The 16963-nt window shown below is 43.3% G+C and overlaps 4 protein-coding genes across 4 annotated transcripts; 2 read left to right on the top strand and 2 right to left on the bottom strand.

The window, feature by feature from the left end:
- Positions 1-709: 709 nt before the first annotated feature.
- Positions 710-1021, top strand: LOC115760815 (immune-induced peptide 3-like). Its single transcript, XM_030702332.1, has 2 exons — positions 710-771; positions 833-1021. Exons 1-2 carry the CDS (start codon positions 720-722, stop codon positions 901-903), a joined length of 123 nt encoding a protein of 40 aa, XP_030558192.1. The 5' UTR covers positions 710-719; the 3' UTR covers positions 904-1021.
- Positions 1022-1038: 17 nt separating this feature from the next.
- LOC115760813 (immune-induced peptide 3-like) lies at positions 1039-1321 on the bottom strand. The gene is made up of 2 exons (XM_030702330.1): positions 1220-1321; positions 1039-1161 (listed from the first exon to the last, which is right to left on the bottom strand). The coding sequence occupies exons 1-2, from the start codon at positions 1269-1271 to the stop codon at positions 1091-1093; spliced, it is 123 nt and encodes a 40-aa protein (XP_030558190.1). The 5' UTR covers positions 1272-1321; the 3' UTR covers positions 1039-1090.
- A 5878-nt stretch (positions 1322-7199) lies between these two features.
- LOC115760811 (chitinase-like protein Idgf5) lies at positions 7200-8873 on the top strand. Its single transcript, XM_030702327.1, has 3 exons — positions 7200-7441; positions 7560-8120; positions 8177-8873. Exons 1-3 carry the CDS (start codon positions 7321-7323, stop codon positions 8821-8823), a joined length of 1329 nt encoding a protein of 442 aa, XP_030558187.1. The 5' UTR covers positions 7200-7320; the 3' UTR covers positions 8824-8873.
- A 6342-nt stretch (positions 8874-15215) lies between these two features.
- On the bottom strand, positions 15216-16084 carry LOC115760909 (glutathione S-transferase 1). The gene has a single exon (XM_030702480.1). It carries the CDS (start codon positions 16019-16021, stop codon positions 15305-15307), a length of 717 nt encoding a protein of 238 aa, XP_030558340.1. The 5' UTR covers positions 16022-16084; the 3' UTR covers positions 15216-15304.
- Between the last annotated feature and the right edge of the window lie 879 nt (positions 16085-16963).

The following is a 16963-nucleotide window of genomic DNA, read 5'->3' as shown; positions in this document are numbered from 1 at the left end:
AACATTCGTCTGCCTTTAAACGATTTAAACTCAGAGATCTTGGGAGCAAATAGATCCTAATGAACGCACATATCATTGATAACTCAGCCCGTTTTCCATTTATCGATAAATATCGATTTTCCGATTTGTTTTCTTGCTTACAAGTCGGAGCTTATAAGAGCTAGCGTCACAATTTGTAAGGGCAAAGCCTTGGGCCTTGGTATACACGAACTTTTTTATGTTATTCTTGATTCCCGAAAGTTTCATTAAGATCGGACTGTAAGCAACCCAGTTACGTTGTGGTATGCTAGAATGAGACGAGGGGAAGGGTAGGCAATGCCGCTGCATGCGGAAAAGTAGCTTGTGTGCGAGTAACTGAAATATTTGTAACGTCAACTGGGTTCAGGGTAACTCCTAATCGAGCAGTCTTACCTGTTTATTGTATTTACACCTTAACTAACAGTGCAAACGCGTCAAAATTAGCATAGGCTTCGCTGTCTTGAATTATTATACATTAAACCCAATTTTATGCACTATATCAATGTCGCACGAGTCGCTTATCATTTGGAAATACTCAATTGCGCGGGTTTTTCCAAGCAATCTCTTAATCGACCTATTGTCGTGCATATTATACGCTTCCAGGAATAGCCCACTTGTCAAATGAGCTATAAAAACAGAAGATTGCACTGAACTGCCTTCAGTTTCTTTGAGGTTGAGATTGCGTTCAGACTAAAAAGAAAATGAGGTGTTTGTCAATTGCGTTCGTGCTGGGTCTCCTGGCCTTGGCCAGTGGTGAGTAAAAGTTTTGCCCGTTCCCTGTATGCTCTACTATAGAACAATTTGCTCAAAACAGCTTCCCCCTTGGTGCCTGGCGATGTGATTATCAACGGACACTGTGTCAACTGCAATGTTCACGGAGGTTGAGAGCTGTTGCAACTAAATTAAACTAGGATTTAAATCTCGCCACAAACAGCTGAATACTATGTTAATGCCTAAGTAATTTGCAAAAATATATCTATAAAAACATTAATTTATTTTTTATTGAAATAAAAACATATATTAAACAAAAGCTGGTTATGTATTTATTTAAGTTCTCCTAATCGAGAGTCTATTAATCGCCGCGCACGTTGCACACTTTGCAGTCCCCATTGATGATCACATGGCCCGGCTGCAGCGGATTGGCTGCAAATGCATTTATGTTTGAATTCATTAAATAGTGGATGCTCTGTCTAGTACTTACCGCTTGCCAATGCGAGCAGAGCCATGACGAAAGCCAGCGATAACCACTTCATGTTTGCAATAAGCTCCAAATGCGACTTGCCTGTTGAAACTGATCGTGAGCGAAGGTCTACCAGCCGCTTTTATAGACTAATCAACCACTATAACCGTATAGTATTGTCTGTAATAATATTGTTATTATACTTTATTTTTTTATTGATAAACATGGTTTGCAAATGCGCACTTGCTAAGTCTATGCAAAACGAGACTTACAGCTGGCCTAAGGCTTTGTTCTACTTTGAGCTAATCAGTTAACAAATTGCCTTGGTTTCGACATAACTTATGTCTCTTTTTATAAAGTAAATCATATTTCCTGCAAATGTTTACGAACGTAGAATAAAAAGCAGACTTTACTGTTATAATACCATTTTTCCCATGTGCTTGAGGCATGAGTGAGAAGCGTAGATAAGTGCAAATTTGACTAGATTAAATCTAGCTAAGATACCAAGATAAGTTAGGATTTGAACCAGCAACCTTCTTGTCTAGTGCTCACTTAAACAAACCAGTCTTCCAGCTTTACTTATTATTATATACTCATGTAATGCTCCCAAGTATTTTCCACAGATATTCCATGCTATTCATAAAACTAAAGCTCAACTGATTGGTTAGGGTATACGCGAGTTCGGCGCTTATTTTTTTGCAAATTCCATTCATTCATGCACAGGGCATTTTACTCAGTATGGGCTTATATAATGCGCTGAACTCACTTGATCCCGTGCCCAGACAGCTAAAGGCATCGGCTGGCTGAGTGGGGCACAGTCCGTAAGCTCAGTTAGTTAGACTAAATGCATCTGACAGATACACAAACGTATATATGCACAAGTACAGAAGTACACGTTAGTCAAATGCAAATGCAGCGTAAATTCAAATGAAATTTAAATGTTTTTATTGAATAAATACATTGTAGATACAACTAAGCTAAGCTAACTAGATTGGAGGCTAAGAACTATCCTGCAAAGGCCTGTACACCATTTTCCTGTGCTTTAAAGAAAAATGTTTACATCGTCTGTGAAGTCTGAGTAAATAGAATATAAACTGTCCTAACTATTTTAACTCCTAACTGTTATAGTGTAGAATCCCCCTCTTGAACGGCCATATTCATTTCTCTCTCTATTAGCCTCTATTAACAAGCTAGTTCTCACTGTAACTCTGTTTTTTTGCATGAAGGGAAGCAGGTTTGTTTTTTAAATGTTTCAATAAGCCAACGCTAGTCTGTATACGAAATTTGACGTCTGTAGAGCCTATAGTTCTCGAGATGCATAAGTTTGACAAAAGAGGAACTATTCACATTATAAATGCCCATTATTTTTCTCTTACGGGGTATTACAAGGAACTTTTGCACACATTTAATGTTACAAGAGCAGCAACATGTATTAAAGCACACAATTTTAAAGTTGGAAATGCTTAGCAAGGCGAACATCCATCCGAGTCGAGTTGGGCGTTGTGTATCTGTATCTATAAAAGGTAAATGAACGTGTTTGTGGTTGAATTCATTTTCGCCGGGTAAAAGTTGCGTACATGCTCGGTCTGCGTGTGTGTGTGTGTGCGAGTGTGTATGTGTGTGTGTGTGTGTGTTTGTGTGTGTGTGCGAGTGCGTATCTATATGTGCGCCTGCTGTTGGTTGGCAATTAAGCCAATGAAGCATTAAAAACACCAGCCAAGGGCGTAAGCCATGCAAAGTGAACTGGCATCGGGACTGGGACTGGAACTGGGAATGGGAATGGGTTGGTGTTGGGGTTTGGGATTAAGGTTTAAGCGCTGGCTGTTGTTGCCATGGCTTTCTGGTACTCCGCCATCCCACTCACGGCTTGGCTTTGGTTGGATTAGCGTGGATGTTGCTGCTGCTGCCGCTGCTGCTGCTGCCACATTTGTCAACGTAAAAAGCATTACGCTTAAATGAACCCATGCACATGCATAAATACGGCAAAGCCAACTCAGCGCACAGTCGACACGTGTGCGTTAACAATTTAATTACGCCAAATAAACCCCCCCCCCCCTTCCCCTGCTCCACCACCTGACTGCCTGCTTGCGGGCAGATGTTTTTCCCATGTTGCCCAAAAAGTTAATCACCCAATCGACGGCGAGGTCAGCTGTATTAAAGACTTCGGAGTTGGAAAGCCCATTAGCCAGCCATTATTTGCAGTGGGGGAGGAGGGGGAAGGGTGCTGTGTTGTAGTAAGATTTGTAGCTGAGGAAGCTAGTGTGATGCTTGGGCCTGTTTGCTTAAGCTGGTGTGAAAATATGCAAGGACTGTGCACACGTAAAAGTTTCTCTATGTGTGTGCAAACATGTCAGTGGCAAATGCGGTTACACAAAGAGATACACACATGTTCAAGTATGTAAGTGTGTGTGTGTGCGTGATGAAACGAAGTTTAAATACTCTTTCTTACGAGATATGACTCACATTGCATAGATCGCATGACATATATAGAAACTGAGCTAAGTTTGTACAATATTTTAGCTTAAAATTATTATCAAAAGAATAAAAATAAAATATTTCTGTTAAGACATATTGTATATTATTGTAAATTCATTAGTTTTCTCCTATTGCCTCTACATAAATATATGGCATTGAGTTCAGTTAGAAGCGCTATGGTAAAGTGTTTAGCACTTAAACTTAACAGGATACTTGTTGTTCTGTTATTAATATAAGCTGTTAAATGCTCATTACCATAAAATGTGCATTTTGTTATGTACATATATGAATATGTAAGGATACTTGATCTTCTGTTATTAACATAATCTGTTAAGCTCGTATTAACATAGAATATGAATTCTGATGTATTAACTGCATATCTTTAGCAATCACAACAATACCATATTCTTTCTTTCCCTCTCTCTCGCTGTCTCTCGCTCTCTCTGTTTCCTCTCCCTTCCTCCCTCTCTCTCTCTCTCTCCCTGTCTCTCTCTGTAAAACATAAAGTCTGCAATATCCCGCTTACATGAATATACTCTTTATGAGCACAGCTCTGCCTACACATAATATTCTTATGTATATATGTATGTATGTATATTTCTGTACATAAATGCATATTTATATATATATATTATGTGCGCAGCAGTGTAGTTTGAGTAGGACAAAGACAGTCGAGCATTTCTTGGCAGCTGGGGCACTATTAGTTTATTATTACGACCAACGTTTTATTGTCAACCTGTGGAGTGTGTCTGTGTGTGTGCGCGTGTGTGTGTGTATGTGGGGGTGTGTGCCCATGATATGTGTAGAGTTGAGTGTAGGCAACTAGGGGCGTGTCCATGAACATGTGTGCATTTTGCTTAGGCGCCTGTGCATGACCATATTTGAAATATTCCGTTGATTTACCACGCCTTGTTGTTGTTCTTGTTGTAAATTGAGTTGTTGTTGTGGTGTGTGTTCCTTTTTTGCGGTTAGTTTTACAGCTTTTGCCATGTGTGTGAGAGAGTTTTGTGTGCTGGCATTTCATAAAATTTATGTGATTTTTTGCCAAACGGAAGCGGAAATTTTTTGCTGCATCTTTTAGGCGCAACACAATAAGTATCCACACACACAGACACACACATGGCGTATGCGTGTTGTCTAAGCGAGTGTGTGTAAAATCCAAAAAGAGCAAAAATAAAATATTTAAACAGTCAGCAGTTAAATAAAAACATTATAAAACACAAATACGGCTGCTGCCGGAATTTAAATGCCTTTGCGCTTGGCTTCAGCCTAAACCCCGGGGACAAATCTATTAAGGGCAGGCGGTCGTGGCTGGGCTTGGGATTTGTGTGGCTGTGCAAAGTAATTACGCAAAGGATTTGCTTAAAAACACTTGAGGGCTGCCACTTGTGAGCTAGCTACAAGCGGCGGGCAGCCGGACAAATGCCAAAATGGCTTAAGAAAATTTGCGAAAAGTCGTGAAAAGTTTGCATTGAATAAGTTTATATAAAAGATGTAAATTTGCGCCGCACAAATAAATTTTGCAAAGAGCGGCCAAAGCAATGCTCAAACAGGGCAGTCAACACTTCCCTCCCTCCCCCCCCCCCCCCCCCCCCCCCCCCCACCACCCCTTTCCATCCCTCTATCACACATTCCCCGCACCCGCACAGCCCACCCTTGAAGCCAACAAATAGCACCACGTGAGCAAAATTGCTAATCAGCTGGGCAAAGCGTTCCGGGCAAATGTAAAAGCCTCTGAAGGACCCTCATCCCGCTTTAAGTGCCTGCCACGCAGTTCTAGCTCTCTCTCTCTGTGTTTGTGTGTGTGTGTGTGTGTGTGTGTGTTTGCCCATCATTTGCCATGTTGTATCGCAGACAGCGAAGGCTTTAATGTATTTAAGCTGGGCACAAAAACATTATTGTCAGCCGGGAATTGTGCGAGCTACCACAAGCAGGTCGGGGTGGGCGTTGGTAATAGGGGCGTGTAGGTGTGACAACGGCAAAGTGACATGAGCCAGAGACGGAGAGGCCAGAGACGAAGGGAGTGTGCTGCCAGCAAAGTGACAGCAACTAATGACAGCTCTACAGATACATATATATATGACCGTGAGTGTGTGTGCGCATGTGTGTGTGTGTGTGGGTTCAGCAATCGCTGCCTACTTCAAGCTGAACCACAAAACCCAAGCCATAACCCACTAAAATCCATTTCAGGCCACCCGCCACCCTCCTGTCTTTGGCCTGACTGCCGCTTCGAGTTTGGGGATTTGCGTTTTGGTGGTTTGGCTGGCATTAGCTATAGATACATATATATATATATATATATATATATATATATATATATACGTATATATGGAAGCCAATGGAGCAGCTGGGACAAGTAAAGCCTTGATGTCTTAATCACACATTGTAATTGAAATGCTGTTAATCGGTAATGTTGCCGAGCAGCGCCTGAGAAAAGAAATTGCGGCTGAGTGAAAAGTTTTTGCGAGTTAATTGAATTTCGAGACTTACAGCTTGTCAAAACTTTGGACAAGCATCATTTGGCTGTAATCCTTCACGTTTGTCACTAGCTGGAATATTTATTATAGATGAGATACTCCAACAAGTATAAGAACAAATTATGTATAAGTCAAATAATAATAAAATAATTATTACAAATACCCTCTATCTTGGGTAAATGAGAGGAGGCTAGAAATGTTATGTATTTAATATTGTTTCTCCTGACTGACTGATTGAGTGACTGATGAAAGATTGATTAAAGGACTTATTAATTGACTGAGTCATTAACGGACTGGCTGACTGACTGGCTGATGATTGACTAGCTAACTTACTGACTGATAGACTGATTATCTAAAAGACTGAACTACATTGAAATATTGATTAAGTAATGACTAAATTGCTAAATTAGTGATGTATTGAATAATTGGCTGAATAACTGATGGACAAAGTGACTGACTAGCTGACTGATTGACTGACAAACTGACTGATGACTGATTGACTGTCTAATTGATTGCCTAACTGAAAGAATGGCAAAGTGAGTGATTGATATCTGACTGACTGACTAACTGACTGATTGAATGAGTAACTGATTGGCTGACTGATTGTCTATTGACTACCTGATTTACCAATGACCGACTAACCAACTGATTGACTGACTGACTGGTTAGCTGACTATCTGATTGATTATCTAAATAACTGATTGACGGAGTGACTAAGTGACATATTAACTAAATGATTGACTAAATTACTGATGTATTGTCTGAATTACTGATGCTGATTGATTAACTAAATAACTGACGGAGTGACTAAGTGACATATTAACTAAATGACTGACTGATTGATGTCTGATTAACTGATAACTGGCTGATTGACTGACTGATAGACTGTGGGACTGACTGACATGCTTCTAATTAATTTTCAAAGATGTTCGCGAAGAGTTTGCACACTCGTTGAAAAAGGTACATCAAATAAACAAATGCTGAGCATCTGCTAGTCGGATATAATTAAAAATGAAATTCACCCACCTTATCGCTCAGTTGTTTGTGAATTAGTTTCATGCTTTGTCTTAGCTTTTGTGTGCCTGCTGCCCGGCGCTATCAGCTCGTCCAGCTTCAGCTTCGGTCTCTGCGTCAGTCTTCAAACCCAACTCAAAGCAAACAAACGCACACATGTTGCCCCACGGTTGGGTATTCCTGGGAGCGCTGCTCTGCCTGTGCCGCTGTCCTTTCAGCCTGGCAGACGTGGCCAAGCTCGTATGCTACTACGATGCGTCGAGTTTTGTGCGCGAGGGTGAGCAAAAGCTACGTCTAATCTTTGTGTGTCAGTCGGCGGGGGTCAGCGTGGGGTTATCTCTTAGCATATGCACATACATTGAGATTTTTCTGTTTTTGTTTTCGTGCTGGAGCAGGCCCCGCCCAACTTTCGCTGAACGAACTGGAGCCCGCCTTAAACTTCTGCAACTATCTGATTTATGGCTATGCGGGCATCGATCCAGAAAGCTTTAAGATCAAGAGCTTGAATCCGGAGCTCAGCTATAATCGCCAGCATTATGCGCACATTACGGCGCTCCGTCAAAAGCATCCGCATTTGCGCATTCTGCTCTCCGTGGGCGGTGAGCGGGATCTCAATGCCGAGGGCCTGCCGGCCAGCAGCAAATATTTGAGTCTGTTGGAGCTACCGGACAGCAGGAACAGCTTTAAGGCCAGTGCTAGCGCCGAGCTGATCAAATATGGCTTCGATGGCCTGGATCTGGCCTGGCAGTTTCCCCAGCTGAAGCCCAAGCATCAGCAGGGCGCCCTGAAACGCGCCTGGAGCTCGTTCAAGGGCTGGTTCAGCAGCTCCTCCATCGATCCCAAGGCCGAGGAGCACAAGGAACAGTTCGCCACATTCGTGCGGGAGCTGCGTGTGGAGCTGCAACGCAATGGCAAACAGCTGACCCTCAGCATGCTGCCACATGTGGATCCAGAACGTGAGCATCGCTTGCCCCTCCCCCATCTCAATCTCAATCAAGTCTTTCCTCGACAGTTTTCATAGACATACCCGCCGTGCTTGCCTTTGTGGACTTTGTCAATTTGGGCACCTATGACTTCCAGACGCCGCAACGTGATCCCAAGCAGGCGGATTTGCCCGCCCCTCTGTACGCAATGTACGATCGGGATGCCACACACAATGTGCAGCATCAGCTGCAGTATTGGCTCAATCACACGGCTAACGCACAGCAGCTGAACATTGGCATCACCAGCTATGGACGCGCCTGGCAAATGAGCCCCAACTCCGGCATCACCGGCTTTCCGCCCATTCCGGCCACGGAGGGCGCCGCCCCGGCTGGCAAGCAGACGGGCCAGCCCGGTTTGCTTAGCTGGCCCGAGATCTGTGACCTGTTGCAGCATCATCTGGGCCAGGGCAAGGACACGGACGGCCAGCATCTGCGCAAGGTGGGCGATCCAACGAAACGTTATGGCATCTATGCCTATCGTGCGGCTGGCGAGAACGGCGAGAACGGAGTCTGGGTAGGCTACGAGGATCCCACAACGGCGGCCATAAAGGCCGGCTTTGTGCAGGCCCAGGGCTTGGGCGGTGTCGCCTTCCATGATCTGTCACTAGATGACTTTCGTGGTCAATGCGCGGGCGAAAAGTATCCAATTTTGCGTAGCATTAAATATAAATTGTGACAACTGAAATAATCAAGGTAAACGAATGGACGAAATAAAATAATAAATATTGATTGATTGCATAGGGTCTAGATGTATAGCATCGGTCCTTACAGTCCGATCTTCAGGCAAATTTCAGTGCTCAAATATTACACCGAGTTGTGTGTATATACTATCTACTACTAAATGTACTAGAGTAGCATACTATAGTAGTATATTTAGTAAACATTTCATGAACATCCGAAGACCGAAGCTATATAAAACTGCATTTTCCACGCTGCGGAAAGAAGCAGCTGCCTAAAGCACGCAGTTGGCGGCTTTTCCAAACAAACTCTGCTCCCTTGAATTTGCAAAATATTTTTCCAAATCCCATTCTATGCCAGCTACTGCATATAAATGTTATGCCAACCGGGCTAAGAGCCTTTTGCTATATATTTTAACAGGAACAACGCTTCTCTGATATTTGAATAGTGTTTGCAGTTTTTCAGTGCAGCTTCCACATTTAAGCCGCTTTTCATGGACACAACGGAAAATCGAGAGAAAATAAAAGCAAAGAAAACTCAAACGCAGGCCGCGCTAACGGAGTGCAAAATTTCAAAGGACGCCTAAAAGTACGCTACAATAAATTGATACACCCAGCCGAGCGAAAAAAGTCGAGCAAGGAATACAAGGGGGGACTGTAAGTAAACGGGCAACAACAACAAAAAATACCTGTAAAGGTAAAATGCAAAAAAAGTCGCATTAAAGCTAACGAATCTGGCGATGCATAAGCCTGGACTCGCAGTGGGCATGGTCGCGGGCGAGACGTCCAAAGTAAAAGTTGAAATTAAACCAATTAGTTTGACTGCACACCCGAATCCCCGGCCCCAGAGCTGCCCGAACTGCCCTCGTCTCTGCAATGGGGCGCAAAAAAAGGGCGACAGCTGTGGGCGTGGCTGGCTGAGTGGGCCGAGCTCAGTCGGGCAGTCACTTGGGCTGGCTCCTTGCCATTCGAAGAGCGTGTTTTACACGACGTGCCTCTACCGGCAAGCACACCTGGCCAGGTAAAAACTCCAGCTAAAGCTGACGGCGTCATAAATTAATTATGATTTAACAACTTTGGCATGCGCGACACGACGCGACGCGGCACAACTTTGAGCTTTTCATTTTTGTGTGCGTTTTTTTCTCTCAATTTTAATGAGCGCAAAAAGTTGTAAAGTTTTTTTCAAAACATAATTATACCCAGCACAATAACAGATCAAAAAAAAATAAAAATTGTGTACCATTAAATTTATAATTTTCGTGAAAAATTAATAAGAAAAAAACAACATTGAGCCAAACAACATTGGGCATGGATGTTAGTGCATCCACGCCCTCTCAACCGAGAGAGCTGCGACCAGAATTCGCTAAAATGATGAGAATTGCTGGCGCTACACCTGCGGAAATTCGTGAAATGATTTCCCTAAATACTGTAAGTGCTTCAAATACTGCAATTAAGTGCAGTAGTAGCAATTTTGCAGCAACGACATGCACATTGACGTCGACAAACTCCATCTACGCGTCTACCTACACTGTCACAACTTCAAGTGGAGGAGTGTGCACCATCCCAAAAATTAACTACAAAAGTGTAGTTGCAGGCGCACCAGAAAGTAATATCAATGAACTAGGAAAGTCATCAGTTAAATCACTCAGCTGGATGACGACCAAAATAAAACGTAAGCTGCCTTCAAGCTTTCCAAAAGCAAATGGTAAAAAAGGGAGGTTAATTGCATCTCAGATATCGATGGACAGACGTCTAAAGGAGATCCCAATAAACTCAAAAAACCAATTTGCAATACTGGATAATGAAGAGAACGATGATCCTACAGAGGAGGAAATAGCCCATGCCGAGGCACTGGCAGAAGAGATGGAAGTAGAGCTGAATGCGGAAAAAGAAGCCAGAGTACCCAGATCCAGGAAGCCACCCCCCATCTTCATTGAAAATGTAAATAATGTGACCCAGATGGAGGCAGAGCTTGATACAGTCATTGGGTCAGATAGTTATACCCTCCACGTTGGAACACAAGGAAAAGTAAGAGTTCACGTTGAAAACTCGAATTCATATCGAAGCCTAGTGCAGTTTCTCAAAGAAAATAATGCACATCACTTTACATACCAACTGAAGGAAGACAAGGCCTTCAGGATTATCGTCCGCAATTTGGCTAGCACCACCCCTGAAGATAGCATTAAAGAGGAGTTTATGCGATATGGACACAATGTCCTTCGTATCCACAATCCTCGTCCTCGTAAGGCCCAACAACAGGAAAACGGTGAAGCTATTGAGGAACTAATACAAAATAATTTCTTTTCATTGATTTGGCTCGCGAGCCTAATAATAAGGATGCGCTGAAAATCAAGCAAATAGGGCGACAAAGAGTCTTGGTTGAAATACCAAAGAAAAATTTGAATGCCATCCTGTGCCACAGATGCCAAGGATTTGGACATACAAAAAACTACTGTATGAGGCCTTATACCTGTGAAAAGTGTGCTCAAAATCATCCAACAGCTCAATGCAAAGAAACCTTGGTTGAGAATCTTTGCTGTATCAACTGCGGTGGAAACCATGAGGCTTGGCATAAGGGGTGCAATGTGTTCAAAGCTAGAACGCAAGAAAGAAGACCAAAAGTAAGTCTAGGACTTAAAAGTAATGTCAGTGGCAAAAAAGACCGTCAGCAACACATTCCAGCAACCTTAGTGCGAGGAAATATTTCGTACGCCGATACTCTGCGTACTGGGCTGGAAAAGTTCAATAAAGAGACGTCAATTAGGAACCCTACCCCCAAGCAACAAGATACCCCACCCCACAATAGTTCAAGGCTGGAGGCTGCAATAGAAGCACTCACTGTGAAAGTCGACACTCTACAAGCTATGTTTAAGGAACTTCAGGAGACGAATCAGTTCCTAAAACAAATGTGTCTGAGTCTATTGAACGCCAAAAAATGATGCACAATTCACTAAGCCTCGGATTGTGGAATGCCCGTGGTATCTCTGGGCATGTGGAGGAGCTTAAGCACTTCCTAACTGAACATAATATTGACGTGATGCTAATTACAGAGACCTGGCTTCAGACCGGTGTATCCATCTTTATTCCAGGCTACAAAATTCACAAAGCGGATCATCCTAGCGATAGAGCAAGAGGAGGAGCGGCGGTGCTTATTAAGCAGGAGATCGAATATTTCCAAAATGAACCGGTAAGGATGGAGAAATTGCAAATGGCCAGCATCCAGATTGCAACTAGCAGGGGTGAATTAACCATTGCTTCGGCATATCTCCCGCCGCAACTGTCGTGGTCAGCAATGGAATTCCAGCAACTTTTTAGCGGACTAGGAAGAATGTTCCTTATAGGAGGCGATTTTAACGCAAAAAACAGATGCTGGGGTTGCTTTAGAGCTAACGCAAGAGGCACCTGCTTACTGGACGCGGTGCAAAACTCATCATCTGAAATACTAGCGACTGGGCAAGCCACTCATTTCCCGTTTGCCCAAAGTTACACGCCGAGTGCCATTGACTTCTTTATTTATAACGGACTTCACCCAGATGGCTTAAGTATAAGGCCTGAGTTTCAGCTATCCTCTGATCATATCCCACTAGTAGTTGGTTACGACTGTATTCCAAAGGGCAAAACAATTAAAGGTCGTCTGCTGCCTCCTGGAGCCAACATTGCTGCTTTTCGACGAGATCTAGAGGAAACTCTAGACCTAAACTTGGAAATACTTGCACCAGAAGACATCGAAGATGTATATGCGCTATTCCTGAACAAGGTTCACTCGGCAGCCCTCACTTCTGCGCCAGTAAGCCGATCAGAAAGCTCACGACCACAAGTGAGACTTCCGCCAGCAATCCATACACTACTGCTGATTAAGAGAAGGATTAGAAGGCAGTACTGTCGAACCGGAGATCCAATTGTGGACAGGATCTACCGTAGAGTGTCGAACCGTGTCAAAAAGCTGCTGCAGCTGAATAGACAAAGGGAAACCGACCGTTTTTTGGAAAATGTTTCTCCAGATGAATCCTCAAGTCACTCCCTATGGAGACTGACGAGAAGGCACAAACAGCAAGTGTCCCCCAAATTTCCGATCAGAAAGCCTGATGGATCTTGGGCCAGATCTCCAAAGGAACGGGCTGATGCATTTGCCGAAGACTTGGAGGATCGCTTCAAGCCTTTTAATACAAGTTCGGCAAGCATGAACAGAAGGGTTCAACTCACACTGGAGAGCCCAGGCCAGCTAAGCCTCCCAGTTGCTCCAATCACTGTCAACGAAGTATCAGACCACATAGCAGCACTTAAGACAAGAAAAGCTCCTGGCGATGATGGCATCGACAACATAACACTAAAGGCATTGCCGGTCAGAGCAGTCCTATTTTTAGTGTTAATCTTTAATGCGGTATTGAGATTGGGGCATGTTCCAAGCCAATGGAAAAAGGCGAGAATATGCATGATCTATAAGGCTGGAATGAGCCCCTCATCCCTAGACTCATACAGGCCTATTAGTTTGTTGCCCACGATCGGAAAACTATTCGAACGTTGTCTGCTTACGAGACTGCTGTCTTTGGACAGAATTAAAGAAAAAATTCCCCCCTTTCAGTTTGGGTTCCGAAAATCTCATGGCACACCGGAACAGCTAAATAGGGTGGTGAATTTTATCCTCGAGGGTTTCGAAGCCAAAGAGTACGTAGTGGCAGCGTACTTAGACATAAAACAAGCCTTCGACAGAGTCTGGCATGATGGGCTACTCTGCAAAATTAAGCCCTTACTGCCACCTCAACTATATTTAATTGTGCAGAATTATTTGACAAACCGGTCATTTTCGGTAGTACTCGATGGAGTTGAGTCAAACATGAAGGCCATCGGGGCTGGCGTTCCTCAAGGGAGTGTGCTAGGGCCCACGCTCTACACCCTCTTTACCTACGATATGCCCACTGGCTCTACAATTGAAGTCGCGGACCCCCACGACCTTACAATCGCCACTTTTGCAGATGACACAGCCATCTTGTCAAGAAACGATTGTGTCTACGAAGCTACCGACGTCCTGCAGCAATATCTCCACCAATTTGAAATGTGGGCCAAGCGCTGGAATATTGGCATTAATTTAAATAAATGCGCCAATGTGACCTATGCGCTACGGAGGGACATGTGTCCGGGAGTTTTCTTGCGCGGCCAATTGGTGACGCACTTCAACAGCCACAAATACTTAGGTGTGCACCTAGACAGACGCTTGAACTTTAACAAGCACATCACAAGTGTTTCAGTAACCCTAAAGAACAGAATAAGAAAACTAAGATGGCTTCTGAACAGTAGAAATGCGCTATCTTTGAAAAATAAAGTCACCATTTATAAATCCTGCATAGCTCCCGCCTGGCGTTATGGTATCCAGGTATATGGCATTGCTGCAAAGTCCAGTCTTTCAAAAATCAGGGTGCTCCAAGCAAAAACGCTCCGATATCTGTCTGGTGCCCCCTGGTATATGAGAACCTCCGACTTGGAAAAAGACTTAGGAGTGCCCAAAGTCGGGGACATAATAAATATACAGGCCGCAAATTATATAGCGCGACTGAGAAGTCATCCTAATCGACTGGCTAGGCGTCTTCTGAATAGGCGCAGAATTGGAGGACTCCGAACGCGGAGGAGACTACGAAGGTCTCACCCAATAGATCTCCCAGATCGATTTATATAGTTGACACTGTAAATTTGTATATAAGACTTACCAGTAGAATAAGTAGATTGTAAATATTCATACAAATTTAATTTAAGTTGTTCCAGATAATAACAGAAAAATTAAAATAAAGCTAAACTTAATAATAAAATAGCACAATAACAAGCAGCAAGGGGTTGCCGCAGTTCGATTGGAAAACCTTTTTTTTTATCAAATTTCAAATATATTGAAGAAAAAGTCTCTTTATTCAAGAAAATACCAAGTTTTTATTTAAATCAAGTGAGAAAATGCCTAAAAAGCAGCTTATCTTGAAACTTCTTAAAATATTTAAAGAAAATGAATAAAAACTTTATTTAAGGCAGGCCAAATCTTGCTTTCAATGAATTTTTAGCGTGATTCATACTTCATTTAAGAAAATGCATACTTAATTTAAGAAAACGGCTAAGCGAAATTAAAAAATTGTGGGCACAAAAGAGCTTGAGCTTAATTTTCACAGGCACATTCTTGGAATTAATGAATTTTTAGCTTTATGCATACTTAATTTAAGAAAATGCCTAAGCGAAATGCACAAATTGTGGGCACAAAAGGGCATGGTACAACGCCCCTTTTCTCTGAGTGCTTCATTTGAAATATGAAAATAATTAAGTTTTTATTAATTTAAGTTTTTTTTTGGCATAGGTATTTGAAAGTCGATACGCAAGGGAAATGTTGTGGCACATATTCTTGGCCAGACAAGCGAATACATAAACTTTATTCAAGACATTTTACATTTGGTGAAATACAAAAAAAAAAGGGAGGCTAAAATGCGTTCATTATAGGCTGTGATTACTTTACTGCTTGCACGCGCCGCTCTTGATGTCCTCGAAAGCCTTTTGCCAGAGCTTGTCAAACTGTTTGGGCAGCTTGGCGCGCACCAGGTCGGCGAGGCGACGCGCTCCTTGCAGATTGGCCTGCTCGTAGTAGGGCAGAGCCGAGATTCGTGCCAGCCAGGCGCTCAGCTTGGGATACTTGTGGGGATCCAGCGGCGCATAGCACAGATCCAAAGTGCTCAGCGTGGCGACAATGCTGAAGTCGGCAATGGTTAGCTGCTCGCCGGCCAGATAGTTGTGCCGGGCCAGAAACTGCTCGAGCAGCGCATACGACTCGTGCAGCTGGGCAATGCGCTGCTTGGGCAGCTCCGTGGCGTGCTCCTGGAAGAGCTGGCGCTGCAGCTCCTTGAAGCTGGGAAACAGAACGCCCGACTCGAAATGCAGACGCTGATCGACAATGGCGCGTGGCAGCGGCTCGCGCGGATACAGTGCATCATCCTTGGCATATTTCTGCACCAGATAGCCAATTATGGCATGCGAGTCCCAGATGTATGCCTCGCCATCCTCCAGCAGGGGCACCGTATGCTGCGGATTCTTGCGCACAAAATCCGCCTCCAGATGCTCGCCAGCCAGCAAATCCAGCTGCCGGAACTCGTGCTCCAGCTCCAGAGCGCGCAGCGTCAAGAGCACAGCACGCACCGGAGGACTCAGCTCCGTGCCAAACAGGATGAGCACCATGCCTGGAAGGATCTTTGGAATTGTTAATGTTACTTCAAGCAATTCGTTTGCGGATTCTGCGCCTGCTTCAGTCCAGGGCAGACAAGTTTCAACTGACAAAAGGCGAGTCGACGAGTGCATGAAACTGATTTTGGACAAGCGATTAGATAAGATTAGATACTAACTACAAGCACCACCAACTAGCTGCTGGAGACGTCATAATGCTGCAAGTTTAAGTTTTTGCCTGATTGTTTATTAATGCTACGCGTTAAGTGTCTGAGCTTTGAACTCTTATCTATGGGCACAGCCAATATTTGCCCAGAGCTCCGGGGCATGTGTCATGGGCAAGGCTAAAATTAGTCGCTTGGCTTAAAGTTGGACGGCCCCTTAAACCAACTAACTAACCAGCTAATGGATTATTTAGACTGTTTGACAGTTTGCGTGCCTCGCAGTGCATAAATTATTGAAATCAAACAAGGGAGAAAAGTTTAGAACGCGACTTGGATACCCTAGATATACCCTATAGACAGCCGGAGTTGCTTGGCTGGTAATATGAAATACAAGAATTTTAGTTAGAAATAATTCTGACTTTCTAAGAGAAGGAGAAAAGTTTAGAACGCGACTTGGATACCCTAGATATACCCTATAGACAGCCGGAGTTGCTTGGCTGGTAATATGAAATACAAGAATTTTAGTTAGAAATAATTCTGACTTTCTAAGAGAAGGAGAAACATTTAAGAACGCGACTTGGATACCCTAGATATACCCTATAGACAGCGGGGGTTGCTTAGCCGGAAGAATGAAACATACGAATTTTAGTTAGGAATAATTCGTACTTTCTAAAAGAAGGATAAACATTTTAGAACGCGACTTGGATACCCTAGATATACCCTATAGACAGCCGGAGTTGCTTGGCTGGAAATATGAAATTTATAAAATATTTATTAAATATTTATATAATTT

This window comes from Drosophila novamexicana, unplaced genomic scaffold (assembly GCF_003285875.2).
Source record: "Drosophila novamexicana strain 15010-1031.04,08,12 unplaced genomic scaffold, DnovRS2.1 tig00000462-arrow-pilon, whole genome shotgun sequence".
Classification (NCBI taxonomy): Eukaryota; Metazoa; Arthropoda; class Insecta; order Diptera; family Drosophilidae; genus Drosophila; species Drosophila novamexicana.
The sequence above is the reverse complement of the archived record's forward strand: the minus strand, read 5'-3'. Positions and strand labels throughout refer to the sequence as shown.

Coding starts and splice junctions, on each gene's coding strand:
- LOC115760815 (XM_030702332.1), top strand. CDS start 720: ATGAGGTGTTTGTCAATTGCGTTCGTGCTGGGTCTCCTGGCCTTGGCC. Junction 772..832: donor TCTCCTGGCCTTGGCCAGTG/GTGAGTAAAAGT, acceptor TGCTCAAAACAG/CTTCCCCCTTGGTGCCTGGC.
- LOC115760813 (XM_030702330.1), bottom strand. CDS start 1,271: ATGAAGTGGTTATCGCTGGCTTTCGTCATGGCTCTGCTCGCATTGGCA. Junction 1,162..1,219: donor TCTGCTCGCATTGGCAAGCG/GTAAGTACTAGA, acceptor ATGCATTTGCAG/CCAATCCGCTGCAGCCGGGC.
- LOC115760811 (XM_030702327.1), top strand. CDS start 7,321: ATGTTGCCCCACGGTTGGGTATTCCTGGGAGCGCTGCTCTGCCTGTGC. Junction 7,442..7,559: donor GTCGAGTTTTGTGCGCGAGG/GTGAGCAAAAGC, acceptor GTGCTGGAGCAG/GCCCCGCCCAACTTTCGCTG. Junction 8,121..8,176: donor GCCACATGTGGATCCAGAAC/GTGAGCATCGCT, acceptor TTTCCTCGACAG/TTTTCATAGACATACCCGCC.
- LOC115760909 (XM_030702480.1), bottom strand. CDS start 16,021: ATGGTGCTCATCCTGTTTGGCACGGAGCTGAGTCCTCCGGTGCGTGCT.